Here is a 14,738-nt window from a genome sequence, read left to right as displayed (position 1 = left end):
CGCAGTTTCCTGCTCCCTAGATCAGGCTGGCTGGATGGACTGGGCCGTCTGAAACTCCAGCTACTCCTTCATTTCCAGGAATAGGAGAAGGCTGGGGAGTTTGGGGCTTTGGAAACCAACTGTTCCATAATTTGAGTGTAGCTGTAAAAAGACAGTATGCTGGCAATTCCTCTTTTTGTGACTAAAATACTAGCATCTCGTTGCTAGACGAAAGGGAAGAGACTGGATTTTTATGACCCTCACACATTTTAATTATGGTTAAAGTGTCTTGTGGGTGATTGAATAGCTGAAGAGATGCAGATGTCTTCAAAAAAAATTATGTATTCTATATATCCAGTCATTAACATTCTTGGATACACAGCAATGTGGCATTGCAATTAGACTTGCATAATAACCGAAGACATAATTATGATGTTATGAATGTGACACAAAAAGAGAAACCCTGGTTCTTACTAATTGGAGGCACCACCATAGCATGCATTGCCTCCTGACGTCTGCTGGTTGTTAGTAGTGGAGACCCTTTGTGAAGGTTTTGAGTACATGCCATTTGGTTTCACATTCAGTGGAAAGATTTCAGATTGGTGCTTGCAATTACAGTCTGTTTTGCTATTTCCGATTAAAATTACTTGCTTCTTTTCTTTTTTGTTACTTTAATTGTATTCTTAGCTGTTTAGAAATTATATTTTTGAGCTGAATAGTTCTTCAGCATTTTCTTAATGATACAAACTCTTTGGTTAATGGTATTGTTGTGCAATTGCAATATCAATTCAGTTTTACTGACTGAAGTAAGTGTTCATTATCAAGATGCATAACTTCTGTTTGCATCTTACAATTTTAGTAATTTACAAAGATAGTATTTCCTCTGCTATATTCATGTTAAGTTGAAAATACATTTAATAAATTACAGAGGTTGGGGATACTGGCATGACTAAGTTGCCTTTAGGAATTCCAAAATAGGCCTATTATTAATGCTGTATGTGTTTACATTTTAGTCATTTAGCAGACGCTCTTATCCAGAGCAACTTACAGTTAGTGAGTGCATACATTTTTCATACTGGCCCCCCGTGGGAAACGAACCCACAACCCTGGCGTTGCAAACGCCATGCCCTACCAACTGAGCTACACGTGCAATCATGTCCTCTGAGTGAGGATGCACAATGATAAGGATTACTAGTCTATAAACAAGATGATGTGGGTACTTGTAGTTCATAATTACTGCTTAACTTTTTGTAGTAGCTTAAGACAGATCCGATACCCCCTACTCCACCAGATACACGCACACACGCATGAACACACATAGTTAGAACCTGACGTGAAGTGGAACAATTATGTTTGTCTCGCTGAACCTTATCCTTCCCTTCGTGGTTTGTTTGTGACTGCCCTTTGTTCAGGTTGTGTATGCACTGTACTGTTTCAGCTGTTCAGGCTGTGTATGCACTGTACTGTTTCAGCTGTTCAGACTGTGTATGCACTGTACTGTTTCAGCTGTTCAGGCTGTGTATGCACTGTACTGTTTCAGCGGTTCAGGCTGTGTATGCACTGTACTGTTTCAGCGGTTCAGGCTGTGTATGCACTGTACTGTTTCATCGGTTCAGGCTGTGTATGCACTGTACTGTTTCAGCTGTTCAGGCTGTGTATGGACTGTACTGTTTCAGCTGTTCAGGCTGTGTATGCACTGTACTGTTTCAGCTGTTCAGGCTGTGTATGCACTGTACTGTTTCAGCTGTTCAGGCTGTGTATGCACTGTACTGTTTCAGCTGTAGCTTGTTGTCCTTCTCTTTCTCTCCCTCTTGTTTTCCTTCCAGTTTGTTGTCCTCATGAGTGACAGGTGCATCCTACCTTCACACTGCCCTGTCAAACCCCTTCCCACCCACACTCCTGTAGCCAGGTATGCAGAAGAAGCACTGTGGTTGACTTGTGCAGGGCTTCTAACCTTCAGATATTTCAAGGTAACTTAACCTGAGTGCTGAGCCTTGTTTGCCACAGTAAAATGATACTCAGTCATAAACCTTTCAACTCCAAGGGCATGCACTGCCTTCCTGAGCACACCAGAGAGGAAAGAAGCCTAGGGCTGATCTGAAATATCATCACTTTGAGTGCAGCTCCTCTGTGATACATACCTCCTCCACCATTTCCATCGCCATCCCACAGCCAGCCGTCTCGGTAACGAGACTCCTACCATCTCTTCAAGCTCAGCTGCATCCTCTCCATCCTCTCCCTCGCTCTTTTTTCGGTTGCTTTCCCTTACTCTCATAGTGCAAATTACTGGCTGCTATCCATAGAATCAGTCGTTTTCCATGGCTCTTGACATCCCTCTGAGCAACGGCATCGGCAGCAACATGAACAACAGCATGCAAAGGCTATAGCAGCAGTAATAGTAACTTCTGAACATGCACCCTTCCTTTAGCTGTAGCCGTGACTCCACCTTGTTGATGATGGCATTAGCATATTATTCATGACTCTGGCAGCTCAGAGGGAAAAAAAAGCATGTGCATCACTCACCTGTTAGAATATTAATGACCTCTTTGGCTCTGAAGTGCAGAAAGCCAGACGGGGTTATTTTGTTTGTGATACACCTACACCGATTAGTCTCTGTAATTGAATGGCAATTAAGAGTCAGGTTACGTCCTGGGAGCACAATTGTTGGTTTCTTTTCTATATTTTGTCGCTTTTAAAAGCCACAGGAAGCAGCCCACAGCAACCAGAAACCAAAGACCACTTTTCCTCCTTGCAGTGTGGCTTCAAAGCCTCTTTGTATTGAGTAGAAAATCGTTTTTTTCAGTTGTTTATCCTCTCTTATTTCTTCTTTTAAAGAGTCAAGTCTGTCAAGGCAATGCATGCTATGATATCGTTGTAGATATACTAGCAAGTCTTTGTTGTGAGGCATTGATTTACAGAAGCCGTATCTCTGAACAATGTTGATAACCTTGTGGTCGCTCAGGGCCCCTGGCCGCTAGGGACTCAGTTGGGTTCTCCACTCACTGTTGAGAGTTAGAATAGTAGAATACAAAAGGTGCAATTTCAAAATTTGGTTGTGGTTCAGCAGTTTTTCTCTTGTTATGTAAGTCACTGACAGTCACTCATTTAGCATGTCAGTTAACAATTTTTAGCTTGGTAAGTTAGTCTAGCCAGCTACCTAAACTTATCATGTCCGAATAGCGACCAGGCACGCAGGGCAGGTGCCCAGGGGCCCTGACCACCATGGGACCCCGATTGACTTTATTAGTCACTCTCACTCAGATATCATTAACATGGCATAAGTTTTGTCAAAATATTTCTCTACTCCCCGTGGCAAAATGTGTAGAATTGCAGAAAGCTTACTTTAAAACAGCAACATTTTCTCTACTCCCCATAGTAAAATGTGTAGAATTCCAGGAAATTAACTTTAAAACTCAAAAGATGTCTCTCTCTAAAATGTTTTACCCGTGAGGTGGGGGGGAAGAGAGAATGAGAGAATAGCAGAGAACCTCCTGATCTCAGAGTCCTCTATGATAGTAGTGTGGGAACAATTACCTGTCAGAGTGAGAAGCAGCATGGTGGAGCTCTGAGGACTACACAAGACTACAGTCCTGATCACTTGGCCCTGATCTGCTTCTTTCATTACTGTAAGAATGAGGTGGTGACGGTGGTGTTATTCCTCTATTTATTATCCAAACAAAGATTTATATGTGTGCAAGGGTAGGATTCTGTAAAAGCCTGTTTCCTAGGAATAGAACCACCCCTCAGGTGGAGACAGGGGTCATGCTCCAAAATACAGCATTGTTAAATGGAAACACTCGGTGCCTATGGTGTAATATACAGACTGCAGTGCACCTGTTTTTTCCATGAAAGTGGCGTATTACAGAGCATGTGGAGGGCTTAGAGGGGTGGTTTATTTTCATTATGATATGGTCTGTCTAGCAATCTGCCGTGATAATATGGCCACTTTGTGTTGAGTGCAAACATGATCTTATCTGTATAACCTGTATAGTACCATGCTTGTATCTGTAAAGGAGGCATAGCCTACTGTTTAGAGGTGCAATCTTATTCACGGTATCTAACATTTCTTGGAACTTGAATGATAATACATTTAGCTATATATTTAATGATCTTTGTTATTGTTGTAATTTAATGATTTTATTCCAGGTAGATTAGGTAATTATACTGAGAAATCATTCAATATCGCATTCAAGCAGTGCAAAGGGTATGTCACACATGCCAGTCTTAGAGTAGAAATACCTCCACCCTTTTACCTCCCCTCAAGCTGCACTGTAAACCAAGCACTAAACCCTCCTCCACTGCTCCAGTAAGTGCTCCAAAGCTGGTCACAACATGGGAAGGCCAGGATGCAGGCAGCACATGGAGAATTAATTCCAAAGCTGCTGCATCCCTCTCAGCAACCCCATTTGTAACGCTAGACTGTAGTCTCTACCTCTCTCTCTCTTTCTCTCCCTTGCTCTCTCTTCTTTCTCTCCTCCCTCTCTCTCTGCATTTCTATTTATCTATCCCTCACTCTCTCTCTCTCTCTCTCTCTCTCTCTCTCTCTCTCTCTCTCTCTCTCTCTCTCTCTCTATTTCCCATGCCCACACAGCATTGTGTAACGACAACACCCAATAAATAAACTGTTTGCACGCACCATTCACACAATCAGTACATGTACACACACACACCATACAGTCATAAACACTTGTGAAAACAGGCGGTGGAGCCTCCAGGGTTCTGGAAGACAGGGGCATATATCACATCTACTCAGACATTAATCACCTTTATTGCTTTAGACCAATTCCATCTAGACCTATGTGTGACTGGACTTACAGAATTAAACTGGCACTAGGGAATAAGAGAGAAAGAGAGAGAGAGAGAGAGAGAGAGAGAGAGAGAGAGAGAGAGAGAGAGAGAGAGAGAGAGAGAGAGAGAGAGAGAGAAAAAAAGAGATTTCTGCGGTACAGGAAAGAGAGAGGCCCCTTGCTCAATTCCTAAAAGCTTCTCTTTGCTTTTCTTGTACAATTGTAATGGTAGGTAGGCTGAACCCATCTGCACAGTGAGGTTCAGGTTTGAGCACAGTTCCATACTCTGTCTGCTCCGTCTGCTGTTAAAATTCATATTTTTGCTTCCGATTCAGAAATTATATCTACGATAACCATTGGGGAGCGATTGCACAAGAAAGAACACATCTCCCAGCTATAAAAACCAAACCCTAACCCCCACATGCACCTTCAGAGGCTGAAGAAATGCTTTACCTATTTATGACATCATTTGACAGGACCCCAATCCCTTTCTACTTTGTGAAAATCATTAAAAATGGGGACAGAATGCGGTCGGACCATCATATAATTGACATATACATTACTCTTACTGAATTTCCACGTGGGCGAGGATATTGGAAATTTAATCAAAGCCTATTGGATGATAATTTATTTATAATTACAACAAAGGAATTCATAACTGACTTTTTCCGACATAACATAGGTACAGCAAATCCCCTTATTGTATGGGACACCTTTAAATTTGCCTTTAGAGGCCATGCAATTCAGTACTCATCTCGAAAACAAAAGCAATTTAGGTAAAAAGAGTTTATACTAACAAAGGAAATAGAAAGTCTAACAGAACAGATAGATGGCAATAAAAACTGTAATATAGAGGCTCAGAATAAATTAGAGGAAAAACAAAAAGAAATGGAGAAACGTATTCAAGAAAGATCAAGTGTAATATATTATAAAAATAAAGCAAACTGGGTAGAATATGGAGAAAAATGCACACAATTATTTTTTTATCTTCAACATAGGAATGCTACCAAAAATAACTTAATGAAACTGGTTACAATTGACGGAGTCACCCATGATTCACCAAGTGATATTTTGAAGGAGGAAACAAAGTACTTTAAGCATATGTTTTCTTTTCAGTCGCCTCCATCTCCTCTAACTGAAGCTAATTGTAGAGATACTTTTTCTATTGATAATGTCAAATTAACAGCCATACAGAAAGACTCATGTGAAGGTGAAATTACAGAGGAGGAACTTCTGGATGCAATTAAAGACTTTAAGTCCGGGAAAACTCCAGTGTTGGATGGCATACCAGTCAAGGTATACCAAACCTTGTTTGATATACTAAGAGGACCGTTATTAGCATGTTTTAACCACTCCTATGTAAATGGTAGATTATCTGACACTCAAGAAGTAGGTCTGATTTCATTATTACTGAAACAGGATACAAGTGCAAAATATAAAGATCCAGTCCATTAAAAAAATTGGAGGCCCCTTACACTTCAGTGTTGTGATGCAAAAATTTTAGCAAAATGTATAGCTCATAGAATTAAAAAGGTATTGTCAGATATTATTCATTCTAATCAGACAGGTTTTTTACATGGACGATACATTGGAGATAATATAAGGCAAGTATTGGAAACAATAGAACACTATGGAAAATATGGGAAACCAGGCCTGCTATTCATAGCAGACTTCGAAAAGGCATTTGATAAAGTACGACTGGGGTTTATATAGAAATGCCTGGAGCATTTCAATTTTGGAGAATCTCTTATAAAATGGGTCAAAATCATGTATAGTAACCCTAGGTGTAAAATAGTAAATAATGGCTATTTCTCAGAAAGTTTTAAACTGTCAAGAGGAGTGAAACAAGGTTGTCCACTATCGGCATATCTATTTATTTTGGCCATCGAGATGTTAGCTATTAAAATCAGATCCAATAATAATATCAGAGGATTAGAAATCCAGGGCTTAAAAACAAAGGTGTCATTGTACGCTGATGATTCATGTTTTCTTTTAAATCCACAACTAGAATCCCTCCACAGCCTCATAGAGGATCTAGATACATTTTCTAACCTCTCTGGATTACAACCAAATTATGACAAATGTACTATATTACGTATTGGATCACTAAAAAATACAATTTATACATTACCATGTAGTTTACCAATAAAATGGTCTGATGGTGACGTGGATATACTCGGAATACATATCCCAAAGGAAATAAATTATCTCACTTCAATACATTTTAATAGAAAGTTAGCAAAAATAGATAAGATCTTACTACTATGGAAAGGTAAATACCTGTCAATTTGTGGAAAAATCACCCTGATTAACTCTTTAGTATTATCCCAGTTTACCTATTTGCTTATGGTCTTGCCTACGCCTAGCGAACAGTTTTTTAAATTATATGAGAAAAAAATATTCAATTTTATTTGGAACGGCAAGCCAGACAAAATTAAAAGGGCCTATTTATATATTGAATATGAATTCGGAGGACAGAAATTATTAAATATTAAAGCATTAGACCATTCACTAAAAGCTTCAGTCATACAAACGTTATACTTAAATCCGAACTGGTTCTCAAGCAAATTAGTAAGATTGTCTCACCCAATGTTCAAGAATGGCCTTTTTCCCTTTATTCAGATTACAACAACTCATTTTCAGTTATTTGAAAAGGAAATCATCTCCCAAATAGCACTATTTATAAAACAAGCCATAGAAAGTTGGTTGCAATTTCAATTTAATCCTCCAAAAAACGACAGAACAAATAATGCAGCAAATATTGTGGTTAAATTCAAAATATACCAATTGACAAAAAACCTTTATTTTTTGACAGAAGTATAATCTTCGTAAATGATATCATCGGTAGGACTGGTGGAGTTATGTCGCACATGCAGCTAACATAAACAAATGGAAATGTCTGCTCTACCCAAAATTACAACCAAATAATTGCAGACTTACCGCAAAAGTGGAAGAGGAAAGTGGAAGGGGGAGAAAGTAAGGAACTTGTCTGTCGGCCTTGCATTAAAGAACATAATTGGTTAAGGTAAACTGTGATAAATAAAAAAGTATATCAGTTTCACTTAAGGACCAAAGGATTGACAGCCGTCCCATATAGATTGCAAAATAGTAGGGAAGAGATTTTTGACGTACCGATCCCATGGCATAGTGTTTATGAACTGACACGCAAAACGACACCGGATTCAAAAATTTGAATCTTTCAATTTAAATTATTATATAAAATTCTTGCTACCAATAGAATGTTATTTATATGGGGGATACAATCTTCCCAGCTCTGCAGATTTTGCTGTGACGAGACAGAATCATTAGATCATTTGTTTTGGTTCTGTCCATTTGTAGCTTGTTTTTGGACACAGGTCCAGGAATGGCTAAAGGATTGCAATATTTACCTAGAGCTAACCTTGCAGATAGCATTACTGGGTGATCTGAAAAGTAATAGTCAATCGATCAATAATATAATAATACTTTTAGCAAAAATGTTTATTTTTTATTCACAATCTGTAGAAGCAATGAGAATAGAAAGGTTCAGAACTTTTGTAAAACATCACAGTACGGTTGAAATATATATGGCAAATAGAAATCCTATATGGATGGTGTTATGAGATAGATGGGAGGTATTGAATGGAGTTGAAGGATGGGACTAATAACAAATAACAACAAATAATAACAAGATAACTAATAATGTAAGCATACTGTGTCCATAATAAGTAAATAGGTTGTATGTTGGGAGCTTTTGGGAAAGAGCACAGTTAGAAAGATATGGCATATAGAAGCAAACTGGATGGACATCATGAAAATGATCGGAGAGGTTGAGAGTAGAAGAAGTTCAGGAGCAAAAACAAATAAAATATAATTATTGTAAAATTGACTGTGTCCATAAGGTGTAGATAGTAAGTATAGGCTGGAAGTAGAGGCCTGGGCATTGTTGTTCACTAATTTACCCCAAGTAGGGAAGGATGGCGGGGTTGAAAAGTAATAAAGGGGAGTATATATATAAAAAACATGGGGGATTGGAAGTGATGCAGACAATTACATTGATAGAAGTTACAATCTATCTGCAATATTAAGCTGATCTACCCCCCCAAAAAAAAGTGAAAGAAAAAAAAAGATAATAATCCTAATGAGGCCCTGAATTGAAAGAACTTGTATGCACTGCTTAATGATATTTCCTTTGAGGACTATGATTACTGGTTAGAGTTCAATTAAGTAAGAATCCCACTGAACTGATTTTTGGGGTTCCCCTCAATCAAATGGAGTGGGATCTTATGCCTTTTAGAGTCTATTGATGTGTTGGTACTCAATATTAAACATCAGCATGGAACTAACTCACTTCTTCCACTTTCCCCTGTGTTCAATTTAAAATAGTCATATTGGCAGTGCACTAAGACATGTGCTGTTACAGCAACTCAATGAGATACTGAAGACACTTGCTTGGTGTCAAAAAGACTGTGCTTAAAGAGAGGGAGGATTTATCTGCCCAGTGCCTCTCTCCTGATCTTCTCTTTTCATGGCTGTGATAGTGTGAAGTTACTGGCTACTTTTAGAATAGCGGAGACTTGGAGAAAGACTAGAGGGATTGTTTTAATTGTCCCTCACTGTCAGGTCGCTCCATTTCTCCTCAGACATCCCCTCTCCACAACTGTCCACGGCTGGGCTTGAACAGTGGAAATAGAGCCGGAATCACACACTACAATTAAGGCCAAGGATATTTGTAGCTGGCAATTTCGTTTCTTCTGAAGCACAAGCTATTTTTTTCCTTTATCCCATAATGATTGTCTCACAAGCAGCTGTGGCATTTTCTTACCCCTCATTAAGTAACATGAAATGTAACCATTATTTATTTATTCAAGAGGAACATGATACACTTCCACTTATATTACACAGGTTAGCATTTTTCCAGAGTCAGGGTTAGCAGTGTGGTTAAGGTTAAGGTTAGGTTTAAAATCAGATGTTATGATTTCATTCATTTTTACCATATAGCCAATTCTCACTTTGTAGCTGGTCCATCTTGCGGAAATCGCTCAGTTCTGCCTCAGGGCAAGACAGTAAACCTGCATATATTACAGTGCATGCAGCTATGGCCTATCCATCCCTTTACAATATTTACAAGATGCTATAGAGTGTTGATATACACTGAGTATACAAACATTAAGAACACCTGCTCTTTCCAGACTGACCAGGTGAATCCAGGTGAAAGATATGATCCCTTATTGATGTCACTTGTTAAATCCACTCCAATCAGTGTAGATGAAGGGGAGGAGACAGGTTAAAGAAAGATTTATAAGCCTTGAGACAATTGAGACATGGATTGTGTATGTGTACCATTCTGAGGGTGAATAGGCAAGACAAAAGGTAGGTGCCAGGCGCACCGGTTTGTATCAAGAACTGGAACGCTGCTGGGTTTTTCACGCTCAACAGTTTCCCGTTTGTATCAAGAATGGTCCACCACCCAAAGGACATCCGGCCAACTTGACACAACTGTGAGAAGCATTGAAGTCAACATGCCTGTGGAACGCTTTCGACACCTTGTAGAATTGAGGCTGTTCTGAGGGCAAAGGGGGGTGGGGGGGCAACTCAATATTAGGAAGGTGTTCCTAATGTTTGGTATATTCAGTGTATTTTTCCATGTTCACAAATGCTCCGATGTCTCTCTCACCATTCTACAGTGGTGCTGCATGGAAACATTTAGCTGTCTAGCCATCCACTGGAATACTTAATACATGACTCACAATCACTGTATTACTGTAACAGATGAGACATTTTGCATTACTGGTGAATCACTTACAATCCATGAGTGACTTTGGACCAGACAACTTATTCAGCACATCCGTCTTAGCCAAGACGGAAGCAAATAGAGATTGATCTTGAGGTGAATCATGTATTAGAACCCTCTCGATTTGTCTTGGAGTGGGGAGCCATTTTAAATAAAAGGTATGCAAAGTTATAGGACTGCAATTTTTTACATTTCAGTCATTTAGCAGACGCTCCTATCCAGAGCAACTTACAGGAGTAATTATGGTTAAGTGCCTTGCTCAAATGCACATCAGCAGATTCTTCACTTAGTCAGCACTGGGATTCGAACTAGCAGCCTTTCAGTCACCGGCCCAATGTTAGGCTACCTGCCGCCCCCATGTACCACATCGATATTGTTGCAACATGTTGTGGGTGGAAGCTCACTGTTTCAAGTACCTTTTTTAAAGGACATACCAAGAGAAATACTTCAAAAATACATTAAAAACATGGAGTGAGTATCATTTTACCCAAGGTAGACCTACGAAATGTGTGTGAGTCAAGCTTAAATCCTGTGGAATGAAATGGAAGATCCAGCATTGAGTACATGCTAATCACATTTCACCATCTAACAAGTAGGAGACTTGTGCCTCAGACTTCTGAATCTGCTGTTTGAATCTCAACTCATTTCCTTTGATTTGACACAGATTGAAAATAACTGCTTCTGCATCGGAATTTCTGACATGATCGCATAGAGCAGCATTAGCTGTCCTTTTTTAAATGCACCTCTGCAAAGTAGGCCTATAGGATCTGGATTTACTGGAAAGGAATGAATGCCTGTGATTCCCGAGGCATTTAAATGGGAAACACTCCCCTTGAGATGATGGGGCTTCGGAGGCAATAAAACCACTCCTACACACACAGTTGGCTGACATTTTGGTGGCCAGTCAATAACGAAAGAAAACATAAAATGTCTTCTTTTTCCAGAGTAGCTGCCAATTTACAGCCGAGACACTGGAAAGCATGAAGCGTTATCAGGCGTTCATTATGGGGGCTGACAGTGGAGAGGTCCAACTGAGTTAGGGTGCCCATTTCCCTACTTCACTGGTGGATGCGCTTTATTTTGACTTTATTTATGAGCTCTGCCACACAAGCTGGAGATTTGTTAAATTTTTTTATCTTCTCTCCCTCCCTCTCTTCCCTGCTGGACCGTGTGTTTAACTGGTTCCAGTGAGAGGCAGCTTTAAGCAGTGTGTTAAAGCATTATTATTGTGGTTGGGTTCCCAGCTAGCATCGTTGCTGAAGTGCTGAGGCTGAAGGTTCTTAGCGACTCACTGGATGGGAAAATCCCCCGCAGGTCCATTTGTTCCTCTGTCCATCCATGAGCAGCCAATTAGGAAATGATGAAAGCCAATCATGGGACTGACAACAACACCGCATCTGGTTAATTGTCAGATGTGTAACATAACCTATTGGCATGTGATAAAGCCTGCTTTGTTTGCAGTTATGACTGAGGAAATCGACTATTAGACTATTCTCTTTTTAGCTCCATTGGCGCCTTGTTGACCATCAGTGCATGGTCAGTGTATGAAAATTAAGTGATGCATTTCATACCAAATTTGAATTTTGAAGGAAACAATTTCACTTTTGCTCTACTCACCTAATGTAATACAACAAGGGACAAAACATAGGCAACATTTCAATTTGAGAACACCAGTGGCTTGATGTCTAATTAAATAAGAGCAAATGAGTTTACAACCTCTGTCACTTAATTAGAGCAAGATACAGAGGCACAAAATGAATTAATATGTCGAGATTTAGAGAGGAGTCAATTAAAACTTTGGTTGGAGTGTGGGCCGACGATAACTACTCTTGTACAGAACTGTTTTGTCCCCTGTGACTTACTCAGTGTATTTTCGTTTCATTTCAGGGCCTACTTTGGGAGGAGAAGAAGGAGGAAGAGAGAGAAGAAGAAGTGGTTGTGATGAGTAACTGCATAAAGCAAAACCAAAGGATCCGGTGAGGTTTAGGGTCCAAGTCCCCAGGCTAGTGAGTGTGAAGTGAAGCCACCGTCCAGGAAGGACCTCAGAGGAAGGTTTTCCCAGGATTATCTCTGGATTGTGCCTCTCAGGGGACACAGGCACACGTGCAGGAAGGCCCAGAGGAAGACGGAATAGCGTTGGTCGGCAGGCAGCAGGCAGCAGGATGTGGGAGGGACTGGGACTGCAGGTGTTCCTGATGTGCCTGGGCACCGTGCTGTGCAGCGCTGTGGCCGCCTCGGCACCCCTGGAGCACAGCCACCACCGCCGCCTCTCCCTACACAGGCACCGGGAGAGGACAGGCAAGGAGGGACAGGTCCTACACCGCTCCAAAAGAGGCTGGGTCTGGAACCAGTTCTTTGTCATTGAGGAGTACACAGGGCCAGACCCAGTGTTAGTGGGCAGGGTAAGGTCACGGTTTGAAATTCTTCATCATCACCTTCCTACCTTCTCTTTTCTCTCCCATTCTTTCCCCCTCTCTATCTGTTGACCGCTGAATTAAAGTCACAAGGGGTTTTCATTAACAGCGGAGACCTTGCAATATCCTCAATTTGTTACACAAAAGCAATCAGTGGCCCACTTGATTAAAGGTTATAAATTGGATTTCCTTTTTAATATCAAAGCATCCCCCAAAGACACTGACATCTGGGAAACAGGCGATTTATGTCTCCACAGAAATGATGATTACAAATGGGGACATAAATTTGCCTCTAATTCCGGCAGTGACAGAGATGGTAACTTGTTATTATTGGATTGGAATATCAATCATGACATCAATCAACAACAAAAACAACATGCATGCAGTACAGGCTTCTACAAACAATATTTCATAGAATATAATGAAAAGTTGGTAGATATTGCAAAATTAAAATACCATTCATATATTTGTTTGTGGGAATATAGTTCTGCGTGTTTTGAATTGCAGAAATGAACCAATCAACTAAATGACTAACTACCTGATACTGTGACAGACCACTAATTGTATTGTTGCAGTGTTGCGCCTAATGTTGATCATCAGAGTAAATATAGATTGATTCTCTGTAATGAAACATATTGGTTTCAAGGCAGTTTTCTGTAAGCTCTGCATTTAAATGTAATCACATGTACATGATTGGTTGGGCTGAATTTGCTTCTCATTATCCATGTTCCTCCCTTATGATCATGTTGGAGCGTAGTATTTTTTAAATGGTTTTTAACATATTCTTCCAAAGTAATTTTGCTGACATTTTCTCCTGTCCATTTGTTTCCAGCTCCACTCAGACGTTGACGCTGGAGATGGCAATTGCAAGTACATTCTCTCAGGGGAGGGTGCAGGCACTATTTTCGTCATTGATGACAAAACAGGCAACATCCATGCCACCAAGACCCTGGACAGGGAAGAGCAGGCCCAATACACCCTCACAGCCCAGGCTGTGGACAGGGACACCAACAAGCCTCTGGAGCCTCCGTCTGAGTTCATAGTCAAGGTCCAGGACATCAATGACAACCCACCTGAGTTCCTACATGGACCATACTACGCCAGGGTGCCTGAAATGTCCAATGTTGGTGAGTCTGGCTGGGGAATGGACCGTGTCTAATTCACCCTTCCTCAGACTGTTTGCCAGTGAACAGCTTGTTTCCCATGCATTATTCAAAATTACTGAAATCTGACCGGGGGAGGCAAAGTTGGAAGTGTTGCTGTTGTTGTTGTGGCTTTGCAATTTCCCTCTTCCTTGTGAGTGTTGTTTGTGTGTGTGTGTGTGTGTGGGGGGGGGCACACCCTGTAATACAACATCCTTAGTGCTGACCTGTCACAGAGTAACAATCTGTTGCCGTGCGATTCCACCCACTGACAACCCAAATGGTGCTTCTGGGGCTCAGACTCGGCAGTCTAGAAAGGCCTGGCTTCAAATATGTTCAGAAACCATTGTGGCAAGCAAATTCATTTCAAATACAGTGAGGGAAAAAAGTATTTGATCCCCTGCTGATTTTGTACATTTGCCCACTGACAAAGAAATGATCAGTCTATAATTTTAATGGTAGGTTTATTTGAACAGTGAGAGACAGAATAACAACAAAAATATCCAGAAAAACCCATGTCAAACATTTTATTAATTGATTTGCATTTTAATGAGGGAAATAAGTATTTGACCCCTCTGTAAAACATGACTTAGTACTTGGTGGCAAAACCCTTGTTGGCAATCACAGAGGTCAGACGTTTCTT

At 40.4% G+C, this 14,738-nt stretch overlaps 1 protein-coding gene across 1 annotated transcript in view; it reads left to right on the top strand.

Moving 5' to 3' along the window:
- Positions 1–14,738, top strand: part of LOC121582317 (cadherin-11-like) — a 68,780-nt gene that overhangs the window by 38,663 nt on the left and 15,379 nt on the right. Inside the window, exons 2-3 of the mRNA XM_041898035.2 lie at positions 12,427–12,941; positions 13,786–14,080. Of these exons, the coding sequence (XP_041753969.1) occupies positions 12,702–12,941; positions 13,786–14,080 (535 nt within the window). The 5' untranslated portion in view covers positions 12,427–12,701. The remainder of the gene's footprint in view (positions 1–12,426; positions 12,942–13,785; positions 14,081–14,738) is intronic.

The sequence above is a fragment of the Coregonus clupeaformis genome, chromosome 15, assembly GCF_020615455.1.
Source record: "Coregonus clupeaformis isolate EN_2021a chromosome 15, ASM2061545v1, whole genome shotgun sequence".
Classification (NCBI taxonomy): Eukaryota; Metazoa; Chordata; class Actinopteri; order Salmoniformes; family Salmonidae; genus Coregonus; species Coregonus clupeaformis.
This window is presented reverse-complemented; position numbering and strand designations above follow the sequence as displayed.